Below are 27,457 nucleotides of genomic sequence, written 5' to 3' on the forward strand. Positions count from 1 at the left end.
AAGATGTAATAAAGAGGAAAAAGGCATTAAGCTACACTGTATTTTTCTGATTTATGCACTTTGGGCTTTGCAGTCGTATGGAATGATGGACTAATCTTTGACTGTTGAATAATATCAGTGCCTGGCTGCAGGACGTCTGTTCTTAGAAAAGTTTGGTCAAATGTAGAGGGAGATGTTTCTTTGTTGTATAATGCCAGACATATATGAGTTGTATAGAACATCAATTTTTGGAATGTTCAAGGCACAGGAAAAAACAATAAAGCCTATCTGTTTGAGAAAGGCCATCTGCTGTTGTTTCCTGTGCTGGGTGTACATTACTCTGTAATGTCAAGATTTGCTGCGTCAAATCACAGACAATGTTATATAGTACTACAGTCAGGGGTATAAATAACCTAAATAATAATATAAACACTGAAATAAGGCATATCTGATGTTCTAAATCTAGGTTTGTCTTGTGGGTTGAATGCAATTATGATTACATAACAGGAGAAATGTTTTCTTAAGCTCCCTAAAGTTGAGACATGCATGGAGTCAGTTTCAGCTAATGTCCAGCTCTGTGCAACAATTTGCAAAATGTGAAGATGTATCTAGGATTGATTTAAGGCTCACTGAAATAACCTGATATATTTCCATAACTCCTAAAGGACACTGGATCAAGGGTACGCTACTGAATCAAGGTGTCTGTTCAGTAAAGAGAAGAAAAAAATGACATCAGTTTCAGTTGTGGTCAGTTTTAAAGGTTAGAACAGCTTCATGCAGTACCTGTACGGCAAAGCCTGATCTTAAACTGCTTTTCACATCTAACCCATCCCCTATGTGTGAGAAATATGTGAGGCAAAGCTGGAATATTACTGTGCTCTGGCCACTCTTTCCCCAATTTTTTTTTTTTTTTTTTTGAGGGGCAGGGCTGGTGGAAGACCCCCAGGTGGTATTGGGACTGGCTGCTGGTTGAGGATTGCCAACGTGCCAGCACACAATGACTATTTTATGTGGCACATCACTTAAATTACAGGACCAAAAGCAATTTAATTTCAGACAGTAAAAAGCTCTGCAAGAGAGGATTGTGAATATTAATTCATAACCCAGTTTAATGACAATATTGTGTGGAAAGGGACTAAGATTATGTTGACACCTAAGAGAGCAGGAGACTGAGCCTAGTACTCTATTTATATCCTTTCACTTCTAAAGTCCTGCGACAAACTAAAGAAGTTTTTAGACAGAAAGAGGTAAGGAGGGTAGGAAAGACCTATGGAACCTAAATGAAAGCTAAGGCTTGAAGGAAAAGTGTGTGAATGATGGTATCAATGTGCTGATAGCTCAGTCAAGACAGTGTTGTAGACCCTGAAATTTAGCTGAGAAGACTTCATTAGAGATTTTTACAAGTTTTCTCAGTCTAGCTGGGGAGAACAGGATGGACTGAAGAGGTTCTCAGACCTGAAGTGGAGCATCCCCAGTCAGATGTAAACGATGTGCTCAGTGAACTGGCAGATAAAAATGAATTGACCATAGGTTGAAAGCAGAGCTGGGTGTTTTTTAAGATACAACAAACAAAGAAAGGGAAAGACATGCAAGAGGGAAGTTAAGACAAGGAGAGGAAAGCTAGATTGGGAAACAGAATGTCCAGAGGGTCACAAGTTAAACAAGAAGGGTCAGCAGGGAAGCAGAGAGAAGTTCTGAGCCTGTCATGGAGATAGTTGTAGAAGTAGGGAGAGGGAGAGCTGCATAGACCCAGCATAATCCTGTTGCAGAGAATCCTTATCTTCTCCGTGAAGAAGCACTGTAATCTACTCAAAGGGACCTCACTTTCGTTGTGTGCTTATGGGTCCTTTTTTCCCCACTTCAGCTGCAAAATTGGTATTTTGTTTGAAAATGTTCTCTATAATATTTACAAAGTAAAATTATCTTGGGATTTTCTCACTGGCAACAATCTCAGTTATTCCGATAATCCACTTCATTATTGGAGTAAGCAGTTACTGCATGCTATGGTAAATAAAGGCAGTGCCAGAAATCATGAGACCAATGCCACACTGTTAGAAAGTCTGCTTAAAAGACGTTTCTGAGGTTAAAAGTACATGCAATTTTCGCTTTTTAAGGAGGATGAGGGTGACAAATGCTGACCCAAAGGAGGCAGGGTCTACCACAGGAGTCATTATCTCCTGGGCATATTCTGTTGGTAGCACTCCCATGAGCCATATCTAATTTGGATACATTTGGAGAATTTAGAGGCAAGCAGATGAACCTATTCCAAAAAGTAGAGTATGGGCAAGAAGATTAATTTTGTGAAGAATGTAGTAAGCACGTTGACTGCGTTTGTTCTATTTCATTGCTTTCAGTACAGAGATGCATGTATGTCTTTGTGTCAGTTTTTGTGTGATACAGCTGTAATATCTTCATACAGGACTTCTCATCTAAGAGAATATAAAACTACATAGGTGAAGAACGTATTATATCCTGTAGTTTACCAGTGAGAACTCTGTGGAAGAAACAAGTGATGTAGCTGCTAAAGGTTATACAGAAAATAATTATAAAAAATATACATCTTTTTTAAAATTTAGATGTTTAACCTCTAACCTTTTTAACATTTAGGTTAATGGTGTGTCTTCAGGAAAGAAGACAGCATGTTAAAGTTCAGTGAAACAAAAAATACAAATCAGTACTACTCGGTCATTAGATAACATTTGCAATGATCTTTTGTTTTGTCTTGGGTTTTCAAGTCACAGCTGGAATCATTTGGTTGACAGACACAAGCAAAGGATAAAATGAAACTTCTGTTTGATGTATACTTGAATTATAATAATGATTTTCACTTCATTTCAGGTTAATTGGCAGTGCATCCATAGCACTTAAGGATCTTGTAGGTAACCAAAGCAGATCTTTTCCCTTCAAACTCATACCTCTGCTAAACGAAAGGGGACAAGAAACTGGAGTGAGTGGCTCACATTTTTTTCTTTTTCTATATTCTTGATCAAAATGCTTCAGCAACAGAACTAATAGTGATATAAACATACTTCCAAATTTTTTTTTAAACTGTATAGATTAAATTTGTTGCAATTTTGTAGCAAAAGCCTCAGACGGATGTAATTTATAACAGAATGTAATTACGCCAAGTTTAATATCAAGGATAATTCTTTAAATAAACAATTTTCTCTGTATGAACTATATATTTGTATACATGTGTTATAGATACTGTGAAAATGAGCCTGGTATTAAAAAAAATAAAGAAGGAAAGAAAGAAAAAGCATTTTCTTAAATAACAGTTCCATATTCACTTCTTGCTGTATTCTTTCTAATACCCACCTGCGTCATAATGCTGACTCTAAGAAGAACATAATCACGTGCATGTTTACTTCCAGCTCAGTTCAGAAAATTAGGCAAGAACTTGCTTAACTTAGTTTAGGATGTGTTTAAATTTACAAGAGTGATTAACTGATATCTGATAAAAGTAGCGTCTAGAACTGGGACCTTACTGTTTGCACAGACTGGCTGCTAAGCCACTTCATACTACATTCCAGTCCTCAATAAGAGGCTTTAAAAGGGTAATTTCAGTATCTCTTCAGCTGTAGTTTAATATCATGGTTAGTTGGTCACAGGGTTGTGGTGGTTTTGCTGACTCCTCATGTCACTGTGGCAACTAGGAATAATGTTTTATTCATTAATGCAAAAACACAGTCAAACACTAAAAAACAATTCTGTAATTACAGTGGAAAATGACATCATATTTTTTTTCCAGGATGGAAGTATGAACAAGCAATTAGGAGAGCCAGATAGGAAATTTTACTTACGGTTCAGACTTATTAAGTTGTTGGTTAGATAGTGTTATTTCTCTCTGCCTTTTTCATTTGTAAATTTAGGATGTCACCTAATCTGCCATCAGCGTTGTGAAAATATATTAATATTTGTTGCACATCTTATATGCATGCATTTTAACAGTTTTTTTCTAAATATAAACACTGCAATCCCATTCTCTAAATATAATTTTAGAGTCTATTCCATTACCTGGAACTTCTTCAGCCTTTATTGTTTGTATCTATGTATAGCTTACTATCAGTTTACTCGTTCACTAATAAGCTGAAACTTTATTATAAACCCTGCTGTGACCATGAATAGTTACTGCTCATGTTCAGTGTTAGAACGACTTAACGGCTTTAAATGAATTGTTGTGAATACTGTGTGCTTCATACAAAACCGTGTATTTCTCTATAGGCAACAATTGATTTGGTAGTAGGATATGAGCCACCAGCAGGACCTGCAAATCCAAATGACCCAGGAGGGACCAATACACAAGAAGGTATTTCAACCTTGTTTTCAGAACATTGTTGTTAAAAGATCATGGAAATATGTAAGATAAGGCAAGAAAGTGATTAAACAGAATTGTTCGCCACCAAAAAAAATATATATAAAATAATACTAACCAGAAGCAAGCATGCCAAGACTGCCAAATAGTGATTTAAAAAGAAATTAAGGATGATTCAGCACTACAGTTAGGAGGAAAATTGGAATTTCCTGGCACAAAATGTTTTTAGCTTCATTTTCTCCAGTGGAATTGAGTTACAAAAGAATAACTTTGTTTAAAAGCTTTTCAAAAGGGCTTTTGTTAAAGAATTAAAGATTTTTATATATACATTATATACATATTATATATATTTTTTAATGCTCAAAGAAATAGCAGTTATCTATCAGCTTACTGCAGAGGTAAGAAAAATAAGCAGGGAAGTTGCACTTTTTGAAAAACATATTTCTATGTTGGAGCCTTATGAAAAGATTTTCTTAATTTTTTTTTTTTGTAGAATAAGTAAGTTTTGAAATACACTTCTGTATCTTATTTTAGGCTTGATACTTGAGTAGTCCGTGTAATTATTGTAGGGAATATTCTTTTGTCTTGATGTATAATTTTACCCAGTCTTTTTCTGAGAGTGTTTTTGAGATCCACTGTTTTTTCAGTCTTATGGGAGAACTGTGAAGTAACAACAGATTTCTTCAGTTGACAGGCAAATAATTACCCTAATAGCCAGGCTGTGCTTGTGCAGAATTAAATGTAAAGAATTTGATGCATTTGAGGAAAAAATAAATCAGTTTGGCCATTATCTGCTGATAGAGAGTTACATAAGACGGAAAAAAATTAGAGATGAAGAATCTCCTGAAATTTTGATTCCACTGAGAGGTGTGCTTGAGGAGTGGAAGGTTAGGTAATGTAAACAGAAAAGTTGTGTGTTAAATTACTAAACTTTGCAATATTACATTGAAATCTGGACTTGCAGGCTAAAAATACTATTTGACTTGTATGAGATTATTTTGATAGCCTTTTAAAAATGCACTTATATTTGAACTATAAGGTAATACAGATAAACAGAACACAGCAGGCTTTTAGCTAGTATCCAGCAACTGTGTGAAAATTATTTCAGTGCCAGTTAGCAAACACACCTTAGTTCATTATTGTAAATACCTATTTCCCATGAAATAAAGTCACCTCCCCAGTTGTGACTGCTGCAGTTCCTTTTCGGAAATTAAAAATGAAGTGCTAAGTTGGGATGTGTAATCAAACAGTTGCATGTGTCCATCAGGGCAGATGAATCTGAAAAATGTTAGGGAGGTGGAGTTTTCCAGTTGTCAAGTAGATGGTATGTCAGTCTTTGTGGTTTTACATGTCTCTTGCAAGAACTGCTGATGAATTCATTATGCAAAGTGTTCATTACCCTGTGTTGACAAATTCACTCACAAAGTTAATAAACATTGTTAATGCTAGCCACCAGATGCACAGCTTGTTCTTACTGTAGGTTTTACCATACTCACTGTCCTCCGTTTAAGAAAAGAAACTAGAAACACAAGGGAATTAAACAATTTTGTGGTCTAGATATTTATGGATTCTGTTTTGCAGTGCTGGAATTTCACTGTTTGATATAGAACTGTCTTCCACAGAGCTGCTGTGATTTCAGAACTGTCATTGAAGAGACTTACTAAAAAACTTCCCTTTATTCCACAGTTAAATGCTGTGGAGGGGGATTCATATTTTTATTTAAGATGGCACTATTCACCCTTGAGAAACCCTAAATATCTTCATATTTTCAAGGCTCTGAGGTAAAAACTTCAGATGCTATGCTAGAGCCTATTCTTGCTTCTAGGAAAAATAGCTTTAACTGGAATGAAAGTAATTGCTTCTGGTGATATTCTCATGATGATTAATTACAACTGAATTGCACTTTACTGAACTTGTTTGATTCAAAAAAGTATGTAGGAATTGTATTAGATAATCTGCATTCTGAAGTGGGACAGACCTGTGGTTAGCTTGGTTAGGATATAAATTTATTCTTAAGCAGGTTAAAATAACTAACTTCCAAAAGGATTTGGAAGCATGTCAGCAAAAAATAAATAAATGCATTTGTTAAAATGAGACGATAATAAAATTACAGTATAACTCTCGTATATCAGACTCTTATTCCTAGAACTTCAATATTAAGCTGTACTATTTGTTTATTGACTGCAATGTTTTTTAACTGTAGCAGATGGAGAAGACGATGGAGATTATGAAGATGGCATGGATGGTCCTGTTGGTAACGTCACAACAACAGTTCCAAGTGGCACAAAGGAAGCCCAGCTAGCTAGGCGCATCACCAAAGGAAAGAAAACACGGAGAATCCTTTCTAACAAACCACAAGATTTCCAGGTAATAGATTTATTAAATATTGCATGTTGCCTTTTTCTGACTTGTCATGACATCACTCCTTTCACATTGTCTTGAGTATAATTTATGTCAGATCATGCAAAGCTAATAGACTGTAGAAACAATTAATCACTTTGCTTGAAAGCCTGTACTTCCAAATTATTTTTCAAAAGTGCCTGTTACAGAGATGTCCAGTTTTGAACATTTGACTGAAATCTGGGTAAACCTTATTTATTATACATCTGTAGATAACAAGCTAAAATAGCACCTTTAAAAATAAGTAGTAAAAGCATGTTAAAAAAAAAACCTTGCTGCAAAACTTACCTCCAACTTGTTTTGAAAAAGTCAAGTGAAATTATACTTGCTGTCATAGTCGATGCTTTAAAAGTCTATCTATGCTTAAAAGTGTATCTGCCAGCAACTTCAGGTGCTGGTTAACTTTTTTGGTGGCATACTGAGAAATTGTTGTCAACAGAGAAAGCATAGGGTGTGAGTTAATACAGATGTTTAATTTTCATTATTGTTTATTTATATTTATTCAGATTCGTGTTAGAGTCATCGAAGGTCGTCAGTTGCCTGGAAATAACATAAAACCGGTTGTCAAAGTTCATGTTTGTGGTCAGACACACCGAACAAGAATCAAAAGAGGAAACAACCCATATTTTGATGAAGTAAGTGTTGTAAAAAAAAAAAATTCATCTGAAAGGTTGATGCCATCAAATGAGGAAAAAATGGTTATCACAGCTTTCATTATAGTCAATAAATAATAATTTTGTAATATTTAAGGATAATGTGACTAACATGAATTTCCAAGTACCCAGTCCCTTTATTTATGTATTCACATTAGTAAATGCAACATCACTATTTCTGGCAGTCCTAGCAAACTATCTAGAAAGAAATCAAACTTCAACTGAGACATATGGAACTTGTTCTTTGATATGATCGGCCATGTGACATAACAAGGGCTTTGAATAGGTTATAAAATCACTGAAAAATTAGGAAATCACTGTAGTCTTCTTTTGGTGTTTGCAGCTGAGCTTTCCATACAGTGCTTTGGGTAAGTAAGACTGCTACACAGAATCTGGAAAAGCCTTTGTGTTGCTACACATGATCTGTAAATGCACAGCTAGATTTTTGTCCAGACAGGGATTTGTACATCAAACATATGGAAATGGCTGGAAGGAATTTATAAACATAAAAGTATAAACAGCACAAAAATAAATGATCCTGTGTTTGGAACAGTAAACATGTGGACATTTAACTCATGCAGGCAAAAACAAGGAATGTAGTGAAAAGACTGAGACTTGAACTAAGCTGTAGGTAGCATTTAAAATTAATTAAGCATTGGTAGGGAAAAAGAAAAGAGGGGGGAAGGGAAGGGAAGGGAAGGGAAAGGAAGGGGAGAAAATCACGTGCACATTGTATCAATTTTTAGTCAGTCTCAGTATTTAGAGGTGGGGCCATTTTTATTTACTCCTTTTCTGTTGTTGGATAGAGTACTGACTGAAGTATCTCTGGTCTCAAAGACCAAACTTAGTAAAGCATATGCTATCAATAAAGCAAATAACCTATTAAATAGTATATTTATCTTCATGCTATCAGACTATCAGTTTTTTTACAATAGCCATTTCACAGATGCAAATCATTACAATCGCTTATCGTCATGAACACTAAAGACTAGTTTGACAGGTACAACAGAGATGACTAGACCAGGATTGAATGTCCCAGAGAACAAATAACTTTTATAGTAAAGAAGCTGTTCCCCTGAGAACACTATGAAGTGCAGAGCAAGGGCGATGCTGATAGTTTACAACAGGACTATACCTACTACTACATTCTTTCAAATGGAAGTCTTGACTTTGTCTTCTATTTTAATACTAAGTTTATTTACCTAGTTCGGTTTTTAATTCTGCACTAAATTATCAGATAATGTTTCCAACAAGGAGCCAGGCTGATAGTATTTTAGCAGGCATATTTCAAAAGCCTTTTAAAATCATGTTTTCATATTTTCTATTCAGAGAGTTATGTGAGGCATTTTCTGTTTCAAAATGTTTGTTTGTTTTTGTTTTTACCTTAACAGCTATTTTTCTACAATGTCCACATGACTCCTTTGGAGTTGCTTGATGAAACAATTAGCATTCGGGTAAGAAAAAATGGTGCATGTTCCAAGGGGCAGCTGGATGCATATGGGGTTGTCTGGCCATTTCACTGTGAAGTTTAGGAGCATTCCTGTTTCATATCTATCTTTATAGGTGTATGATTCTTATTCTCTACGAGCAGACTGTCTAATGGGAGAGTTTAAGGTGAGCATGAAACCAACCTCCGTATCTTGACTAAATTAAAGAAAATGAGATAATTTTTTTAAGTCCTTGTTTTAAAAATTCAAAATTATACTGCTTTAGCATGGGGCCAAAGGTTACCTAGTGATGTCTTGCTTGTTATGCTAGAGACTGGTTGTTCTAACCACTGATAATCAGTTTTCTGATTTGAGTGGATGATTATTGTTAAAGAAAATTTTGTTTTATTTACCAAGTTCTTTCACTTGTACCCAAGAGAAAAAATGTATTTTCCAAAAGGTAAATGTTTCACTTGAAAAATAACAAGGTGATTCTTTGGTATGAGGTAGGGCCTGAAGAAATAATTTTATTAGGCAGAATATGATGCACATGTCAGCGTAAAGATGCACATTCTCAAGTGATGTGGAAAGGTCATTTTGTCAGAAATTTGTTAAGTGAAAATCATGGAAAAGTTTAAATTAATTTCTGCCCTTCTCATGTTGGTGTTGTTTTTATTTGTATGCATTACAGTCACTATTGAGAGATGAACATCTGCCTATTGAAGGTATCCTAAGGCAGTATAGACAAAGTATTCACATGACAATTGTAGTAGTTGCTGGGATCCCCTATTATAACACTTCCAGTGTCAGTGTTGGTTGTCTTTTGTGTCTGCTTATTTTGTACTGCAAAAATTCAGTACATCTCTGGATCACCTTTTCATGAAAATATGTACATGTGGAAGAGCGCTCCTCTCTAGATGAAGCTTGCTTGGTTTTGCTCTGTGCTGCTTGTTTTACCATGTAATTTCTAATGATTCAGACAGGTATATTTCTCTATGAAGGACTGAAGGACTAATAGGAACAGGCAGGTGACAGCATGTCATTCAGATGCTTTCTGTTCCCATGTGCATTCCAGGAAGAAACCCCAAGAGCAATTCTTTTTAGAAAATGACTTTTTCAGACCTGCAAGGAATATTGGCCCAGTTGCCATGAGTAAACATTCCTGAACATGTTTAAAACCTGATACAATCAATACAGTAGGGGTTCATGTGCAATCTTGTCTAGGTTTGACACAGTGGGGAAAAAATTGCTCACCTTTTATAAAAAGAGAAATTAAATTACTCATTAAAAAAAAAAAAAAGCTTAATTTCTGCAACCAAACTGAGCAGGATGCTGAGCAGGAAATAAGGAAATAAGGGAAAAAAGATTTCTGAAAAGCCTGTATGAACGTAAAATAATGGAGGAACATAAGGAGTTTAAGAAGAAGTAATTAGCCCCATCTTCTGTCTCCAATAAATGGGAAAGCAGGGGATCTGAGGACGGAAGGAGCAACCTGTTAGTTTGTATCCATTTTTATTGCATTTTCTTCTTGATTGCTCTACCCATTCAAAATTCTTTTTTTGTAAATGTACAGCATTTTCTCTTTCTCATCCCAAGAATATGCTATGTAAACTTTCTCTTGTTTGTGACAAACTTTGGAAAAAGTGTGGAGGACTTGCCTAGCATTTCCCTGTTCTAGTATTTCTTCAGATATAATGCCTTTGATCTTTATTGCAGATTGACGTTGGCTATGTTTATGATGAACCTGGTAAGTAACAGCTACCTCAGAGCTTCTTTCCTAGAAGAAAAGTGTTCTTGAGTTGTTAAAACTTGGAATTGAAACATTTTCATTACTATTTCTAAAGTGAAAATGTAAGTAAATGGAAAGTTGAAATTGCTGCTTAACGTATAAACAAAAAAAAATAAATCCAACAATATGTAGTTCCTTTCAATGATTTCAAGATGAAGAACAAGCACATAAAATTTGTATATTAGCTTTGGTATCAAAGACCAAAAAAAAAAAAAAAGATGATGCAAAAGTATTTGTAAATTGTGAAATAGTGTGCCACTTAATGTTTTAACACCGCTAGATTTCCTGTTTTGAATAGCGATATTCAGACCTGTCTAAGGATAAATTTTAAAAATAAGTACTTGTAGGATAAAGTAGGCTTTTTGGAGCAGTTGGCTTTGACATTGATTTCTGTTTTTATTTAATGGATGTTACTAGGGGTGTTTTACGTTCATTTTTAGGCCATGCAGTCATGAGAAAATGGCTTTTGCTGAGTGATCCTGAGGATACAAGCTCAGGAGCTAAAGGCTATATGAAAGTTAGCATGTTTGTCCTAGGAACTGGAGATGAGCCACCAGTAAGTTTGATTTACATGCTTTTCTTCTTTATCCACCCTTGATAATTCATGTTCCCCCTCACAGCTCTGTATAACGTCCTCTGTAAGCAGCATGTAACTTCTGTGTCCTGGAAGAAGCACAGATCTGTTAGCCTGATGTCACATGCAAGCTAATATGTAATTCCTCTTAGCATATCTCATCAGACTGAGCAGCATACTGATATCAGTTCCAGGACTAACTCAGGGATGTCTTGACTACTGTATAATATAGACAAGCCTGCAGAGAAACCTGAGTACCAGAAAGCTCCAAATACTTACCAGGTGAAAATCAGGCCCATCAATAATTACAGTTTAGGCATGAGTTAATTTGATGTATAGGAAAACATGTTAAAAGTAACTTCTGCTTTTAACAATTCAGTCTTTAACTGTCTGTTGTCTTGTAAAGGTAAAAATAAGCCCTCTCTGTAACTTTTTTTCTCACTTGACTGTTGTAGTTCCAATACTGCTGTTATTCCTGATTAAGATTTATACATTCTGCTACTCCTTAGTTAAATGTAATGTCACTACAACCATGGAATATATCCTTCTTGTTCAATATTATAGGATCATAGAATGTTTTGGGTTGGAAGGGACCTGTAGAGATCAGGCTGTCTTCATGATTCTTGACATCACAAGGATATTTGTAGTTATTTGTGGTGACATTTTTGATCTCCTGTTTATTTCTAAGGGAGGAAGCAGTAAGTTTTGGTAAATTATATCAGAATTGTATGTATTTTCTAATTATAGTTAGATTCCTTACCACAATATTCATCTTGAGATAGGTATGAAAATTTCACAGCTGGTCTTACGCATGAGTGCAATAATGATCATCAGATGATGTTTTCAGAAGTGTTATTATAGTAGGCTTCTACAGTTGAATAGCATACAGATTAAAATATAAATAAAATAGTTTGAGTATAATTATTTTTTATAGTTTGATAATTCAATGAAGTCTCATTCTTTATAATGAAACTGACACAGTCTTCTACCTGTAAGATGTTGTGAGCACCAGTTTAACTCATCGCCTTAAATTTATAGATTACTTCGTCTTTCTTACATACCAGATACTATGTGCCAATATATCTCCCAACAGGTTGAAAAAAGGGAAAGAGATAATGAAAGTGATGATGTGGAGAGCAATCTGTTATTACCAGCTGGAATTGCACTTCGATGGGTCACTTTCCTTCTCAAAATCTACAGAGCTGAGGATATTCCACAAAGTACATCAGTCTTATTACTTGTCCATTGGTGTATTCGATTGCCATTAGAAATACCTGTGACAGCTGTTTGGAAACATTCCATGAACATAACACATCTTGAGCGTTTTACATCATTATTTGAGCCAACAATTCTGTGATGGTTTAAGTAGCCTATTTCAAGCTCTTTGGTAATACTCAGGAAGTCTACTTAATTCTTGTAATCGTTAATTTAATGTTACGCACTAGATGAGTAATGTTCCTCTGTTGCTGAGTGGGCCACATTGCTTCAGGTAGTGGTCATCTTCATTAGATTATGTCCAATCACAGAAGTTAAGATTCGAGTCCAGATGATCTGCAGGTATGCTGGATGTTCTGTGCATGTCTAGTTTGAGTATATAGTGCATGTTTCAGTTTCATCCATCTTAGCATGACTTCTTCCTTTATCTGTGACAACAAGTGACTGTGTCTACAGGTAATTGAGTAAATTTTTTTCAAATACAACTATGCCCCTAAATTGAGGAGCGCATGAGCACTCCGTAGGATGTTTCAAAAATTTATATTATTGAAATTTCACTGAAGCCTAAACTCTCCATTTTCACTGGTAGATTCTTACTCTTCACAACTTTGTTCATCAGATTAGACTTCATCCTACCTAGATCTGTAAATTGGTTAATTTTGGAGGGATTGCTATGGCGAGTTTAAAATAATAATAATAATAATTAAAAAAAAAAAAAAGCATAAACACTTATTTCTGTTTTGAAACTTCTGTGCAGTGGATGATGCTTTTGCACAGACTGTAAAGGAAATATTTGGAGGAGAAGCAGACAAGAAAAATCTGGTGGATCCCTTTGTAGAAGTTTCCTTTGCTGGAAAAAAGGTAATTGAGTAAATACCTGAATCACTTTATGTTAGTCACAGTCCTGAGAACAGAATTTATATGCCAATATACATTTTTAAACTTACTTAAATTATGGAAATAAAGAAGTATTAGCCCTAAAGTTCACTTATTAGAATGAGGACAAACTTACGAGGTATAGTAGAATGGGTGCAAAGTTGTTGACTAAGAAAAGGAATGTATGATTAAATGCTAGGAAATTATGCATGCCAGATTTCTTACCTACTGGTTGTTCCTGATCAGTTTTTGTAACTGATGGTGCAGATTTTTCTGGACAGATTAACAGCATTTGTGCATTTTGTGACTAATACGCTCCTCACAATACCAAATTTGAGCTGAAGCCTAATTGCACAGCCTATATTCATAGCTAGACATTCTTCAAGAGGAAAAATGTCAGTCCTTTATTATGTTATATAATCAGGTCAACACCCCCAGTAAACATAGAGAATCTTCAGCAGATATTACCAATAATTAGTATAGTCTTTCCCATAGAGTATATTCCTCATTCTCTCTAAAATCTACATTGAATAATCTGGAATCAAGTCATTCCTATGTCTTACTTCTCTGCTGTGATAACAGATCAGTACTAGTGTGAAAGCATCTTTCTTGTAGCTAGTGGAAATAACAAGCTTTTTTCTTTTTAAGGCAACTCCAGCCTCAGGTTTAAACACAGTTTCAAAATTTTATTTTGCATCCAATAGCCATCAACATTGTATATGTAGGTCAGTTTAGCAGTATTTACCAAATGAAAGCTGATTGGAGCATAAACCTCTCAGCATTTAGCGTTTACTACTCCCTCACTAATTAGAATACGATTGATCCTAAATCATAGCTAGTATATGCTTTTCTGTTATATCTTTGATATGCTATGTATTTGATTTTTATTTTTTAGGTTTGCACAAACATAATTGAGAAAAATGCTAACCCAGAGTGGAACCAAATTATTTATCTTCAAGTCAAGGTCAGTTTTTTTCTCATTTCTTCAGAAAATTGGCATTCTTTTGGAATCTAGGGCATTAACATTACAGTATTGAAATAAGTAATGAGTTATTTTATTATCATTGCTTTTTTTCAGTTTCCTTCAATGTGTGAGAAAATAAAGCTTGCAGTTGTTGACTGGTGAGTTACGACTTAATCAAAGTACTAGACAACATAAATTATATTAAGTGAAGTCTGGTTCTGTAAGTATCAGGTGTTGTTGGAGTCTTAATCTACAAGAGTATATAAACAAGTGTTTAGGTAATTTTAATAATATGGTTTCTTTACAATAGGTGTGATTAGCATAATATGGGAATATTGTTACTTTTGTACAGTGAGCACTGAGCACTATTGCTAGTTAGGTGATAATGTAATGTTTCTAATACATGCACTTGTCATTTTTCTTTCTTAGTTTTGTGCCCACTAACTGGGTCACTAATGTTTTTAAAAATAATTAATTCTGTTATATTATCAAGTAAAATTTGAATGTCTGGTTCTGTAAACATTTGTCATGCTCATATCATCTTCCTATTCACGTATTGTTGAATGCTATTCAGAACATGAAGCATATTTTGAGTTCTGGTTTAGGTGGTTCAAATACTAGTAAGCCATAGAGTTGCTATTCTTCCTGTATATCTGATTGTACTTATTAAGCATAGGTCGGGGGAGAAGGCAGAATATATCACAGGGCTCTGGTTTGCACATTGCTGACTACTTGTACTCCTGAGAAGCAAATGATTTTTTTCAACAGAGCAGCTTCTAGGTTGGTTACTGAAATTCTACCAGGTTTTTAAGAGTTTTACAGTACTTCGCATGACTTCCTCATGATACAGCTCACTTTTGTAATTATCAATTAAATGCCTTCTGTTAGTAATATTAAAGCATTCCAAGTGATACAAAATGTGAATACACCATCTTGGAGTGCCTTTGGCTCGCTTCAGTGTAGGATGGCCAGTATTATGTTTAACTAAAATCTTTTTCTTTTTGTAGGGATCGTCTTACAAAAAATGATATAGTAGGAACAACATATTTAAGTCTCTCAAAAATTGCTTCATCTGGAGGAGAAGTTGAAGGTAACTGATTCAGCTATCTTCTCTTGTGGTATTAGGAATAGCAAGGGTCAGTGCTCCTAAGAAAGTCTAGTTTCCTGTAGTTTCTCAGTTCTGTGGCAACAAGATAGTTTATTTCCAGAGTTTTCAAAACAATGCACATGGAAAACACACAGTGGGACTTTTCAAAATAATAAAACATTTAAACCACATCATCATCAAATTGCAGTAACTACCTCAAAAATCAGTTTTACTTATGAAGATAATCAATCAATTAAATTTGCAAACCAGTTCTTTACCAACTTCAGAAAACCATGTGATCTCTGTGTCATTAGTGAGATGCATACATTTACTAAGATTCTTAATACAACATTTACAATCCAGAGTTACTGTTTCATAATCACTACTTCATCGGGTGATAACAGACAAGATTTTCTTGCCACCTTATAAGTTTGTCTGTGCTTTCTCTGGGAAGAGAACCTAAAAACAGGAGAATGTTCCTGAATAGTTAGTCTGCAGGAATGATCTAGAACCACCTGCACATTTCCTTTATACTGCTTTCAGATGTTGGGGGGGGGGAGTTGGATCAGTCACTGCTTTGATCAGCAGCTTTATAGAAATTGGCACTGCCTCTCATCATATGAGTGCTCCACATAACTATTAAGTAGCCCTTGTTTTAGTAGCTTCAATGAACTAATGGAATGTCTGCAATACTATGATTGCAGAGAACTAGCTTATGTGCTTCAGTTAGGTGACTAGATTTGTGATTCCATAAAGATTAAAAGGCAGAACTGATTAACTGCAAGAAAACAAATTTTGTTAGGCAGGATATGAAGTTCTTAATATGTTGACCTTGTTAGACTATAGCTTTTCAATAAAACAATTCTTTACAATGTTATAAGAAGCAGTTTTGTGCCAAGATTTTGGGAAACATTAAATTACACATTTCCTGTTATTTTTCTGTTCTAATACAATGTTGTGAACATTTTATTAATAACATCTTGGTGATCTACTTCTATAATCCCATCTTATTTTTATAGCAGAATCTCTCATACAACTGAGCCAGCTCCGTGACAATTATTGTGTTACTTAGCCAGAAAAAAAATTGCGTTGTCATTTTAATATACATAGTGTGGCATATTAGGTGTCTATACAATATGATAAAGTACAGACTTACACAGACTTTACATTTATTTATTTGCGTACTTACTGCTTGTAGAACACTGACGGAAAACTATTTCCACAATAAGGATCTAAATTACTGTTTTTTCTGTTGTGCTTATGAAACACATATGATACATTCATGTTGTCTGAAAACAGACTAGTTTGTCCTTGAGTTGGTAGCTATGTCAGGAGTTTAAAAACAAAAGGAGTGGCTCCAGTTCTGCAGTGACTTAAGCAAGTATTTAATTATCTTATCAGATGGAATTGTATTTTCAGTCAGATAACCTCAGGCTTATAATTCATCCCCCTTCAAAGTATTTGCTGTTGAAAGTACAGCTTTGTGCAAACATTGTTTTCGTGTATCCCATACACAATCAGAGGCAAAAGCAAAGGTTATAGAAAAAGGCAATGGGAAGTTAAAGATAGAAAGGCTGGGCTGTTGGGGAAAATTCAGTTGTGGAGAAATCACTTGTGCTACTCACAGGAATATGCAACTTGAACTGCTGCTGAGTCATACCTTGCTTATCAATCTAAGCAGATTCTCTCTCTGTTGAAGTACTGACATTGGAATGGCCATTTCTGTGTAAAATGACAGTTGGTAATCTTTCCAGGAGATCACTGCTTGAAGCCTGTTCTAGCTTCTAAGGGACTGGGAAACTGAGCTAGTCTTCAGTAAATAAGGACATCCTAATGGGCTATGAAATGTAGTGGTTTTCTTAATTTTTTTTATAATTGGAGAGGGGGACTGTACAAATCTGAAACAGGCAACAAAACAGTTATCTCTCGGGTTAGCTATATGCTTATGCTTTTTTCTTTTTTTTTTTTTTTTCTTGGGAATTTGTACAAAAAACCTTTGTTATTGTAATCAGGAAACAAAATTCTAGCCCACTTGAGTTTTATTTTTTCTCAGGCCTTTAGCTGTATTTTTAAAGCAGGTGGCTTTTTGTTTTATTTATTTTTAAATGCTATTGTCCCCTGTCACATAACATCTTCTCTTTTTATACTATAGAATTTTCATCTTCGGGAACTGGGGCTTCATCATATGAAGGTTTATATCTTGGTCTGTTACTGCTTTTTCTTTCCGTTGCCCAAACAGAAGTATTGCTTGAGACAATGCATCATCTTAAAATATATATATGTGTGTGTATATATATATATTTATTTAATTGTGTGAAGGACTTCACAATTGTCATTAGAAAGTATCAAACACTGCTAACTTTATAAAACAGTTTTGGCATTGGAACTGGTTTGAAAATATTTCTGTTTGGCTGGTGCTTCAGGCTGTGTTTTAGAGTTGACTATGCAGTCTCTTCAATTTTAAAGTGCTCTAACAATCGCTTGCAATTTTTAACATAGCTGTGAGATCAAAACTGTTTCCAGCTTCAGAGCCGTACAGAAGTAAATAACTGCATAAAATAATTAGTGCTTGCTTTGATTATGCTTAGATAGCTGCATAAGTTTGAAAAAATGAAATCTGATTCTGTTACAACCTGTGCAGAGGTGGCTTGATGTAACTTTATAGGTTAACATCCAGTTTTGAAAGATTTTGTGTTAAATATTGATGTAGTGAGAAGAAAATAAAGTTGGAGCACAGTTCAAAGGTAACAAGCACATTCATTCACACAGATACTTTGTTTATAATTTTTCTTTTGTAATAAAGTAATTTTAAATTGAAGGCTGAAGTAGTGTTTTGAAATTGCTTTCTGTAATATGTGACCATAAGCTTTCTAAATGTCAATAAATAAATAAATAAAAAGAGCAAAAGAATGCAAGATAGAGAAGTGCAAATCTTTATTTCATATTTTGCAGATTTTAAATGTCTTTGTTGACAGAAAAGTATCAATATCAAGACATTACATTAATTTTTATTACTAATTTCTGTCACTTATTAGTCGCTGTGGCAATCATAGAAGGCATAACCCTTTATTTTCACCTTCTTACCTCAGCTATCCTTTGCTGTGATAAATGTGTCATTCATTGTGCTGCAGATTATTCTAAGTGATTTATGTTGCAAAGTTTAGAACCTGACTCTGATATGTTTTACACCGGGATCATTTAAACAAGATGAGGGTTAGGAAACAGCAAGAAATGGATTATAGAACCTTTCCTGTTTGGTCATAACTATGCAGTACTTTTTCTTAGTTGTGGAATAAAAATAGGATATAAAGTGGAGCTTATAGTAATATAATATTATAAGTATTATAATATTATAAGTATATAATATAATATTATTACATATTATAGTATATAATATAATATTATAAGTAATATAATATTATAAGTATTATAAGCTGTTATAGTAATTAACTGAGAATTAACTGAGTTTTCAAACTGTCAATCTTGCATGAATTCTAACTTATTTAAAAGGTATTGTGCAGTGTTCTGCACTGTAGCAGTTAAAGAGTCTGCAGTAGTCTGTGTTTTACCATGAAGTATAATCACAGAAAAAATATACTACATTAGAAACAGTAGGATTAATTTTGCTAAATACTAGATTTTTGTGATATGGCTTGTATCTTTATTGTAGCTGTTTAGCGAGAACAGTAATGACCTGTGCACTTAAGTGAATGCAAATTTCATGTTACTTAGTTTCATTTATTTCTATAAAAGATGTTTTTCCATTAACATAAGAGTATATTACTCTTTCATATTAATGAAGACCTGATATTCGGATTGGGGCAGAAGTTCTGTTTATTCTGTGGGGTTTTTTACTGTATGAAGTAGTATATTGTAAATACTGTACAAGAACAGAGGAAGTTAGGAAGAAATTACAGTAATTGATATAACTACTTTAAATTCATATTGCATACCCAGAAATAGTGTTCTTATTTCACTAATAACTAATACCGACTAACATCTAACATTTGTTCTGTTGGATTTCAAAGTAATGGTGATTGCTTTTCTGGATCTGAATTATTAACAAAACTAAAATGTTGATGTTTTCCTGTTAGCAAACACTGGAGAAACGGAAGTTGGCTTTTTACCAACATTTGGGCCTTGTTACCTAAACTTTTATGGAAGTCCAAGAGAATACACTGGATTCCCAGATCCATACGATGAATTAAACTTTGGAAAGGTCAGTTTCTTTATTCATTGTTTTCAATAAAAAGATTAAACCCAATTGTTTTTAATTAACAAATTCATTCATTTTAATGTTTGTTTCACATTATGCTACCTTTGGTGTTTCTTTTTGAATAACAATTTGGCTTTATGATTAGCAAGGTAGTATGATATAATATTATGTTTTGTTATGTATTTTTTGAAGGAGCAGCAGTGGTTTTGGTAATTTTCACTATCTGCACCTCTACATGCATTTATTCTTATCTCACTTTTTTTCTTACATATATTTTTTTTGCTTCCAGTATTCATTAATCCTAACTTGTTTATTTCATTTGTTCAAATACATATTTGCATACCCCTGCAGAAGCTTTGAGAACACTTAAGTGAAGCTAGAAGCATGTACAGCTAAAGAAAGATTATGTTATTTTAGGAGAAAGGTATAAAACTGGATTAAATGTCTTATTATTTTACAGGGAGAAGGAGTTGCTTACAGAGGGAGAATTCTGGTTGAGCTATCAACAGTACTTGAAAGCAAACCTGTTAATAAAAAGTTAGACATGATTCCTAATGATGACATACTGGTTGTTGAGGTAAATTCTTGTTTTACTGTTACTGTTGGTAATGGAGATGTGCCTTGTCAGGTTAGTTTTGGAGAATGGTTTGACTTAAAAATTGAAGCAGTTGAGTTGAATCTTAGAATTAAGTGGTGCTTTTTTATGGTGTGGTTACAAAAATGTCAGACCCTGGCAGCATGACATGTTAAGACATTTTTATAATCTCAAACAGTAATTTTTTATGCGACAGATACAGACTTTTGGTGCATCTCAGAAACTAGCAAAAATATTAAAATAATTTTATCCATTGAAAAAAATATTACCGTTTTCTGTGATAGTGGATTCTATTTTAGAATCATGTCAATACAACTTCCAAGGTTCTTGTTGTAGAAATACCAGCGCAGACGAAAGTTCTGCTTGGCTGCTGTGTTTCATTCTGCTACCATGCTGCAAGACACTGGCGAGCCTATCCAGTTTGAAGTTAGCATTGGTAACTATGGCAACAAGTTTGATACTACCTGTAAGCCTTTGGCATCAACAACTCAGTACAGTCGTGCTGTTTTTGACGGTAAGTATGCTGCTGGTATGGGGATAAAGCCATGTAAAGGTCTCCTTTGAAGGTGCAAGGTGTTTATTCTCTAGCTTTGGAATGACAGTTCTTACCCCAGTAAAAATTACCGAAAATGTGTCTGAAAATAATGTTTGGTTCCTCATCACCTTTGATGAAAAGTTACATTTTGTTAATAAACACTGCAAAGCCTACTGATGGTATTAAAGGATTTTTTGTAGAATTCAGTGAGATCTTTGACTATGCACTAGATGTGGACAAGAAAACTAGCAAGAAAACAAATCACAGTATTTTACAGGTATCTAAAAGCGAGGGATTAAGATGGGAAAAATACCATCAGAACATCTGATATAAAAAAATAATAAAAACTTATTTTTTTTAACCAAGGGTCTGGAAGCCTAGAAGAATACAACCTACCCAGATCAGAAAAAAAAATATGCTTTGCCTTTAAGTTTTGTTTTATTAAATGCAAACAGCAGGAATTATTTTTTCTGCCTATGAAATGAAGTGATCAGTTTTACTCTGGTAAAATGATTATTTGAACAATTTATTTCAGAGAAACACATCAGTTTTCTATCAACGTCAGTAAGTTACTGGATAGAATAATGAACATATTAACAGATGATTTAATGATTTAAAATATCCCCTGGATTTTTAAACACTTTGAGGTAAAAGCTTAACATTCAGCAGATGTTCTGTTGGCTGAAAAATTTATATCCTTCGATAAGTTTGGACTAGCACGTGCATTCATCGTGAATTATAGTGCATAAGAGCAACTTGTACAATGTACAGTATGTGTCCCTGCCATGAGTTCTAACATACAGATGTTTCACACCAGGTAATTATTATTACTATTTGCCATGGGCGAACACAAAGCCAGTGGTAACGCTGACTTCCTTTTGGGAGGACATAAGCCATAGATTAGACCCGGTGAATGTAATCCTAAATATGGTTGAAAGACTGGTAAGTAACTCTTTTTGCTGATATGGTTTTCTGTTGTTGTTTTTGTTGTTGTTGTTTGTTTGTTTGTTTTTAAAGAAAAAAACAGGTATAATCAAAAGCGACATTTTGAGCAAATTGTGGAAAATTTTTTTAATTCCTTTTTTCCTATTCAAAATTAAACATAGAACAGTGTCACAAATGGAACTTCTAATCATAGTTATGTATTCTGACAAGGACCAAGGCTCTCATGCTTGAATATGCAGGAAATTCCCACAGGTAGGAAGTCGTATTAGTTAGGGACGTGTTAAGTTCATGGAACTGTAATTGATTTGGAAGTTAGGTGCAACATTATATGGTGTTAAATAAAGTGTGAAAGAATATACAGAGTCCTCTTAAATGTGTATCATGTTTGAACATCTTAGTCTTTTTTGATTTGGGATTTATACATACAAATAAGTGAGATCAAATAAAGTCTTAAAAGTTGAGTTGACTATAATATCATGATGGAAGATTGTAAGTATAAATCCTTTCATTTTAAATTCCACAGCAATCCAACTTAACCACCTTAAAATCAGGAATGCAGGCTAAAATTTCTGAAAACCGATTAGCTGAGATGTGGTTGAAGCTGATTGATGAACTTGCAGAAGATACAAGGTAAAAGTACCTTGTTCTTTTTTATCTGCTGCCTTATCATTCTAGGCCTGCTTGGAATCTTCTCTGTTGCCTTTGCTAAGTCAGAAAGCAAATTCTAAGGACTATAAAACTGATTACTGCTATGAACTGACCTGAAAACTGCAATTCCAAGTCTCTGAAAGTAGTAAAGCAGCACAGATATTGCCAGTGAAGTCATCTGTCTAGTTTTATCATTCTCTATTCTTAGTCATTGACAGTCATAAAACAGCATGTCTTGAAAGAAAAAAAAATAAGAGTTACTTTGCAAATGTGAAACTGTGGCGCTCTGCTGTCTCTGTCACCATTCCTTCTTTAGAATTCCTCATGTACGTTTTGTTTACTAAATTTCAAAGTTATTTGTGAAACTGAAGAAAGAAGAAATTTCATTATTTTCTGGTGAGCACAGAACAAAAAATATAAAAGCAGTTTAGAGCTTAAGGGCCATAAAGATGATGTTTTTGAGGGATCCTTTAGTCAACATGTCTCTATGTATGGGAGTGGTCTGAGAAGGCAATAGGAGTTGCCACTTAGGGTTTAAAAGGAGGGAGGAAGGAATTGTATGAGAAAAGGAAAGGAAAAATGAGAGAATGGTTATTATTCATTAGAGAAAATAACAGAAAACATGAAATGAGAGAACTAATTTATCAAGCTGAAGACCCAAAATAAAAATGAACATAGGAAAAAGCAAATGCAATGGAAGACGATATACATAAGCAAATAATTTTATTATAGAAAGCTTATGTCAAAATATAAACTAGTAACTTTATAGAATGCATGCTTTCATACAGAAAAATCAGAGAAAGAATTGACATACTTTAGGAAAGTAAAATGTGAAGGGCAAACTATTGTTGCATGAAGCCATCCAGAGAATAAAAGAACTCGAGGCCTTGTATCAGTTATAACAAGCCATCCTCTGACATATCTGCACTGTTATTCAGGCTATTATTTTATTAAATAGCATTAGCACCCAGATATATCAATCACATCACATTAGCTTCCTATAGTTTGCAAGATACAATGCCCTCTATGGTGTTTTCAGGAAACACATGAAAGCTGTCCCAAAGGTATAATACCCTGGGTTGAATTCATAAAACACTTTCTTTTGTCATGTTAAAGTTTTAAATAGAGTAGAAGTTTAAATGGTGCACTGAAAACTCTTTCAAACCTGGAATGTGATGACTTTCTGGAAGTTCTGACCTGGTACATTTGAATCAAGTGTAAATACTTTAACCCAGGGCAGGCAGCATTTGCATTCAGATTAGCAGAACTAACTATACTGGTAAGTGCAACAGCCAGTAATAAGGTTTTCCGGAGTCAGAGTCGGAAATACATGGCTTGTTATTAAAACTAGGTCAAAGGAGTATCATCCTTTCTAAACTTGGCAGTGTCTCTGGATTTTTTAAATTATTTTTTACTCATCATATTAGAGACCTTTTAATGAAATCTGTTGAAGAAATACAGTCATTGGTCTTTGAAAAGCTGCCTTTTCATCAAACTACCTCAAAAAAAAAAAAAAAAAAAAAAGGAAACATGAAACACACACACACAAAAAAAGCTTTTTAGCTTTTTCTTTTTTTTTCCTGGGCCCTACTACAATGCTATAGTATTTCTTGATTCCATTAAACAGTGTACTCTGCCCTCTAGTGACTGAAAGTTCTGTGTCATGGATTTGTTTCAAGAGTTTTTCCATGTTTTGTTGCCAAAGAGTTAGATAGCTCTCATAGTCATAAATACAACTTGTATTTTTATATTGGATTTCTGAGAATTTACATTTCAGTGAAAGAAAAGATCCTAATCTTGGTCTGAGGGAACTCATTGAGGTGTACGTTCTGAGACAATTTTCTGATTTGCATATACAGGGAAATGGATTTTGCTTGATTTGGTTAGCAAAAAGTACATTAAAGCATAAACCTCAAGCTATTTTATATTCATGCTTCCTAGCACAGCATTTCTTACATTTCTTACTGTAAATGCTTTCTCAGTTGGAAATCTCTGCAGAAATAGATGCAGAGACATTTCTAATTTTGGTGGTTTTCAATCAAAGAAAATAGTAGCACTCAATCTCTTGCTGCTTTATGCATGTCTACATTTAATGTATGGCTAAATAAAATCCACTTAGATTATTAACCACAACAATAATTTTTTCTTTTTAGTAAACCATTTCCCCTCATAGAAGGCAAATCTAATATTACAGTCCTTGACACTCAGATAGAAAAACTGCGCCTGAAGTCTCTCAAACAGATTGCAGAAGCAGCAACAAGGATGAGAAATGAAGCTACTGATGTGAAAGCCACTCTGACAGAAATTGAGGATTGGTTGGATAAATTACTTCAACTGAGTGAAGAGGTTAGTACTATACAGTACTATTCAGGTAGTTTAGAAGTAGCCATCCAACACAAACTGGTGTGATGTTCAGTGCTGATCAAACAATATCCCCCCTATTTAGAACAGAAATTTTAGATGCTGTGAAAGTAAATATGTGTGCCTCTGTTACTTGAACGTATTGTTCTAGGTTGTTATCTGACTTCACTGAGAATGTAAGTTGGGAAATAACCACTGACTTGTAGAATTAGAATAGACTCTTACCTGTACAAGGTGGCAGTATTTTGCCCTTTATTTTCCTCCAGATTTTCAAGTCACCTTGCTGGTTTGGGAACTGGAGGATATATGTAGTAATTCTGCAGCTCATAACTTCTAACAGAGTTTTTTGAATTTTCAGTAATGTCTTAAGTCTTAAACATCTGCATTTTTTTTTAATTATCTCTAATAATTGGCTTCAATGACATTATAGAAATATTGTGCTTTTTTCTTTGTCATTTCTGCTTTGTTTATTTATTTATTTATTTATTTATTTATTTTTATTAATACAAAACCAAAAACTTCATTTGGAAGGCAGTGTACAGAGGTGTGGACAAAGCTGCAAAAAAAAAAAAAAAGTAGCATTTGTTTGCTGCTAAAAGTCTTAAGATGATCTACTCTTAGCGTGCAAGCATTACAAGCATTTAAATGTGTACCACATCAAACCAAATTTTTAGGAATTGGAACCAGTCACTGTAATCACTGTAAATGAATTGGGTTACAGCATATTTCTAGATAAAATCTCAAAAGATGTAGGAAACAAATCTCTCAACAAGAGCACCTTGTTTTCCAGCAATCTTAACAGTATTTTCAATGATTGTTCCAGAACTATGAATTGTATTGCTTACAAAGTAAAACAGTTTCCTCCATTTATCATTAAACATTAACATAATGTTTATTAACATAAACATTATCGTGTTTATTATTGATTCTTACATGGGAGATCCGTTTGACCATAACTAGCCTACGTTGCTGTTGTCTAAGCATTAGGTTAGTTTAACTTCCTACTAATTACCAACTTTTACTTTCTTTTCCACGCAAATAATCCACAGCCACAAAACAGTATGCCTGATGTAATCATATGGATGATCCGAGGGGAGAAAAGACTGGCATATGCTCGTGTTCCTGCACACCAAGTGCTGTATTCCACCACAAGCCCTGAATCATCTGGTAAATATTGTGGAAAGACCCAAACAATCTTCTTAAAGGTACTTTTCCCCTCCCCTCCCCCACCCCCAAAAATCATTTTGTAACTTTAGCTCCCTAAACTGCAATGTTGTGCATGGAACATGCAAGCAAATTCCAAACAATGAGGTATCAAAATTCTGAGCAGATAAAAGCCAAATGCATATAGTTTCTTCAACAAATCACAGAAATTGTAATGTAAACTTTGTCATAAGCCAGAATTAGAACAGTCATTAGCCCCTGTGATGCTTTTTTGGAGAAGCTCAGAATTTTGATAGGGCTTTTAAAGTGCTATTGGAGTTGGTGGGTGTGGGTTGGACGTGAACGGAAACTTTCAGAGGGAAGAATTAGTGTAAGTCAGATAAGTTCCATAAACCTTTTCAAAGTTTTGTATGTTTTTCTGCATGTACTGTAGAGCATGTCTACACTCAGAAGTTCCTTGTTACATCTTTGCATTAAGTCTTGTTCTTGAACAGGAGTGCCTTTCTCCAGTTAATTGATGCTATTTCTAAGTGGTATGAGCTTGAGCAGAAAAAAGGCAATTTGACTGTGGAACAATAACATTTAGAGTTTGCTAATGTACTATTAGTTACACTGCAGATAAATCCATATTTTAATGACCTTATGTAGGCCCCTTAATCACGTGTGATATGATGCACTGCTTTTAAGTTTAGTGAACCATTCTGACTACCTGCTGCATTTCTAGACTCTCCTGACAAGAAATACTAAAATTTAAAGTTGTCATCCCCATTAAAAACTCATTACTGGATGAAACTTGGGAGTGGATATACGGGAGCAGGGATGATACTAATGGCTACTGTGTTTGGTTTTCACATGTCCGAGGAAGGTACCGTTTAAAGAACGTCTTCTTCGTGAACTATCTTATTAGCTCCTTGTGAGGAAATGCAGTACAGGAAGAGATCATTCAATTATGTATTATTACTCATATTTCTGTGTTATTGTACATATTTTACTGAAAGCTACAGTTATCTGCATAACATAACAAAGAATAACCTTGTGTGGTGTGTGTCCCAGTACCCACAGGACAAGACGAAAGATGTCAAAATGCCTGTGGAGTTGCGAATTAACATTTGGCTTGGGCTGAGTGCAGTTGAAAAGAAGTTCAATAGCTTTGCAGAGGGAACGTTCAGTGTTTTTGCAGAAATGGTATGTCCATCATTGCTTTCTTACATTAAACTAGGATATGAACTTCTGGAATCCAGTGAAATTGTAGCTCTTCTGAAATTGTTTTGCATGCTTGGCAGAAAGGGAGAGTAGGATTTATTATCCTGAAAAAAAAAAGCACTGAAACAAGTAGACCACATCAAAGGCAATTAATGATCAAATTCATTGTGCCTACCAGGTGAACTTCAGCAGAACAGATTCTGAACAGGGTAATCAGGTGAAAGTCTGGGTAACTGGTGGTTTCTAAATGCTTATTTTAGATTGGTATCAGTGTACTTAAGATTGAGATCTAGAACATAATGTTTTGGCATGAGAATAACTTTCTGGATTAATTACTTCAATTCTCTACAAATGATACACAGATATAAGTGGTTTTGTTTAATAATGGCTCTTTTGTAGGAGCAAAAAATTTACCAGAAGTTGACTGTTACATGAAAAACTGGTCAAATGCATTAGATTTTGCTGACAAAAGACTGTATCATAACAAGTCAATGGTAAAAGCTAACAAAAA

General features: G+C 34.4%; 1 protein-coding gene across 12 annotated transcripts in view; it reads left to right on the plus strand.

Annotated features, from left to right (window-relative positions):
• Positions 1 to 27,457, plus strand: part of MYOF (myoferlin) — a 73,013-nt gene that overhangs the window by 16,815 nt on the left and 28,741 nt on the right. For 5 of the 12 annotated variants that reach the window (XM_072039623.1, XM_072039627.1, XM_021268205.4 and 2 more), the window contains 22 exons: positions 2,818 to 2,926; positions 4,204 to 4,288; positions 6,498 to 6,661; positions 7,201 to 7,329; positions 8,739 to 8,801; positions 8,911 to 8,961; positions 10,491 to 10,521; positions 11,004 to 11,119; positions 12,231 to 12,357; positions 13,110 to 13,213; positions 14,124 to 14,192; positions 14,307 to 14,350; positions 15,200 to 15,282; positions 17,432 to 17,482; positions 19,374 to 19,498; positions 19,956 to 20,072; positions 20,427 to 20,604; positions 21,443 to 21,567; positions 22,094 to 22,200; positions 24,372 to 24,564; positions 25,629 to 25,784; positions 26,797 to 26,928. In XM_072039623.1, coding sequence (XP_071895724.1) covers positions 2,818 to 2,926; positions 4,204 to 4,288; positions 6,498 to 6,661; positions 7,201 to 7,329; positions 8,739 to 8,801; positions 8,911 to 8,961; positions 10,491 to 10,521; positions 11,004 to 11,119; positions 12,231 to 12,357; positions 13,110 to 13,213; positions 14,124 to 14,192; positions 14,307 to 14,350; positions 15,200 to 15,282; positions 17,432 to 17,482; positions 19,374 to 19,498; positions 19,956 to 20,072; positions 20,427 to 20,604; positions 21,443 to 21,567; positions 22,094 to 22,200; positions 24,372 to 24,564; positions 25,629 to 25,784; positions 26,797 to 26,928 — 2,359 coding nt within the window. The remainder of the gene's footprint in view (positions 1 to 2,817; positions 2,927 to 4,203; positions 4,289 to 6,497; positions 6,662 to 7,200; positions 7,330 to 8,738; positions 8,802 to 8,910; positions 8,962 to 10,490; positions 10,522 to 11,003; positions 11,120 to 12,230; positions 12,358 to 13,109; positions 13,214 to 14,123; positions 14,193 to 14,306; positions 14,351 to 15,199; positions 15,283 to 17,431; positions 17,483 to 19,373; positions 19,499 to 19,955; positions 20,073 to 20,426; positions 20,605 to 21,442; positions 21,568 to 22,093; positions 22,201 to 24,371; positions 24,565 to 25,628; positions 25,785 to 26,796; positions 26,929 to 27,457) is intronic. The other 7 variants (XM_013093962.5, XM_005013603.6, XM_072039626.1 and 4 more) reach the window with 5 other exon arrangements.

The sequence above is a fragment of the Anas platyrhynchos genome, chromosome 6 (assembly GCF_047663525.1).
Source record: "Anas platyrhynchos isolate ZD024472 breed Pekin duck chromosome 6, IASCAAS_PekinDuck_T2T, whole genome shotgun sequence".
Lineage (NCBI taxonomy): Eukaryota > Metazoa > Chordata > Aves > Anseriformes > Anatidae > Anas > Anas platyrhynchos.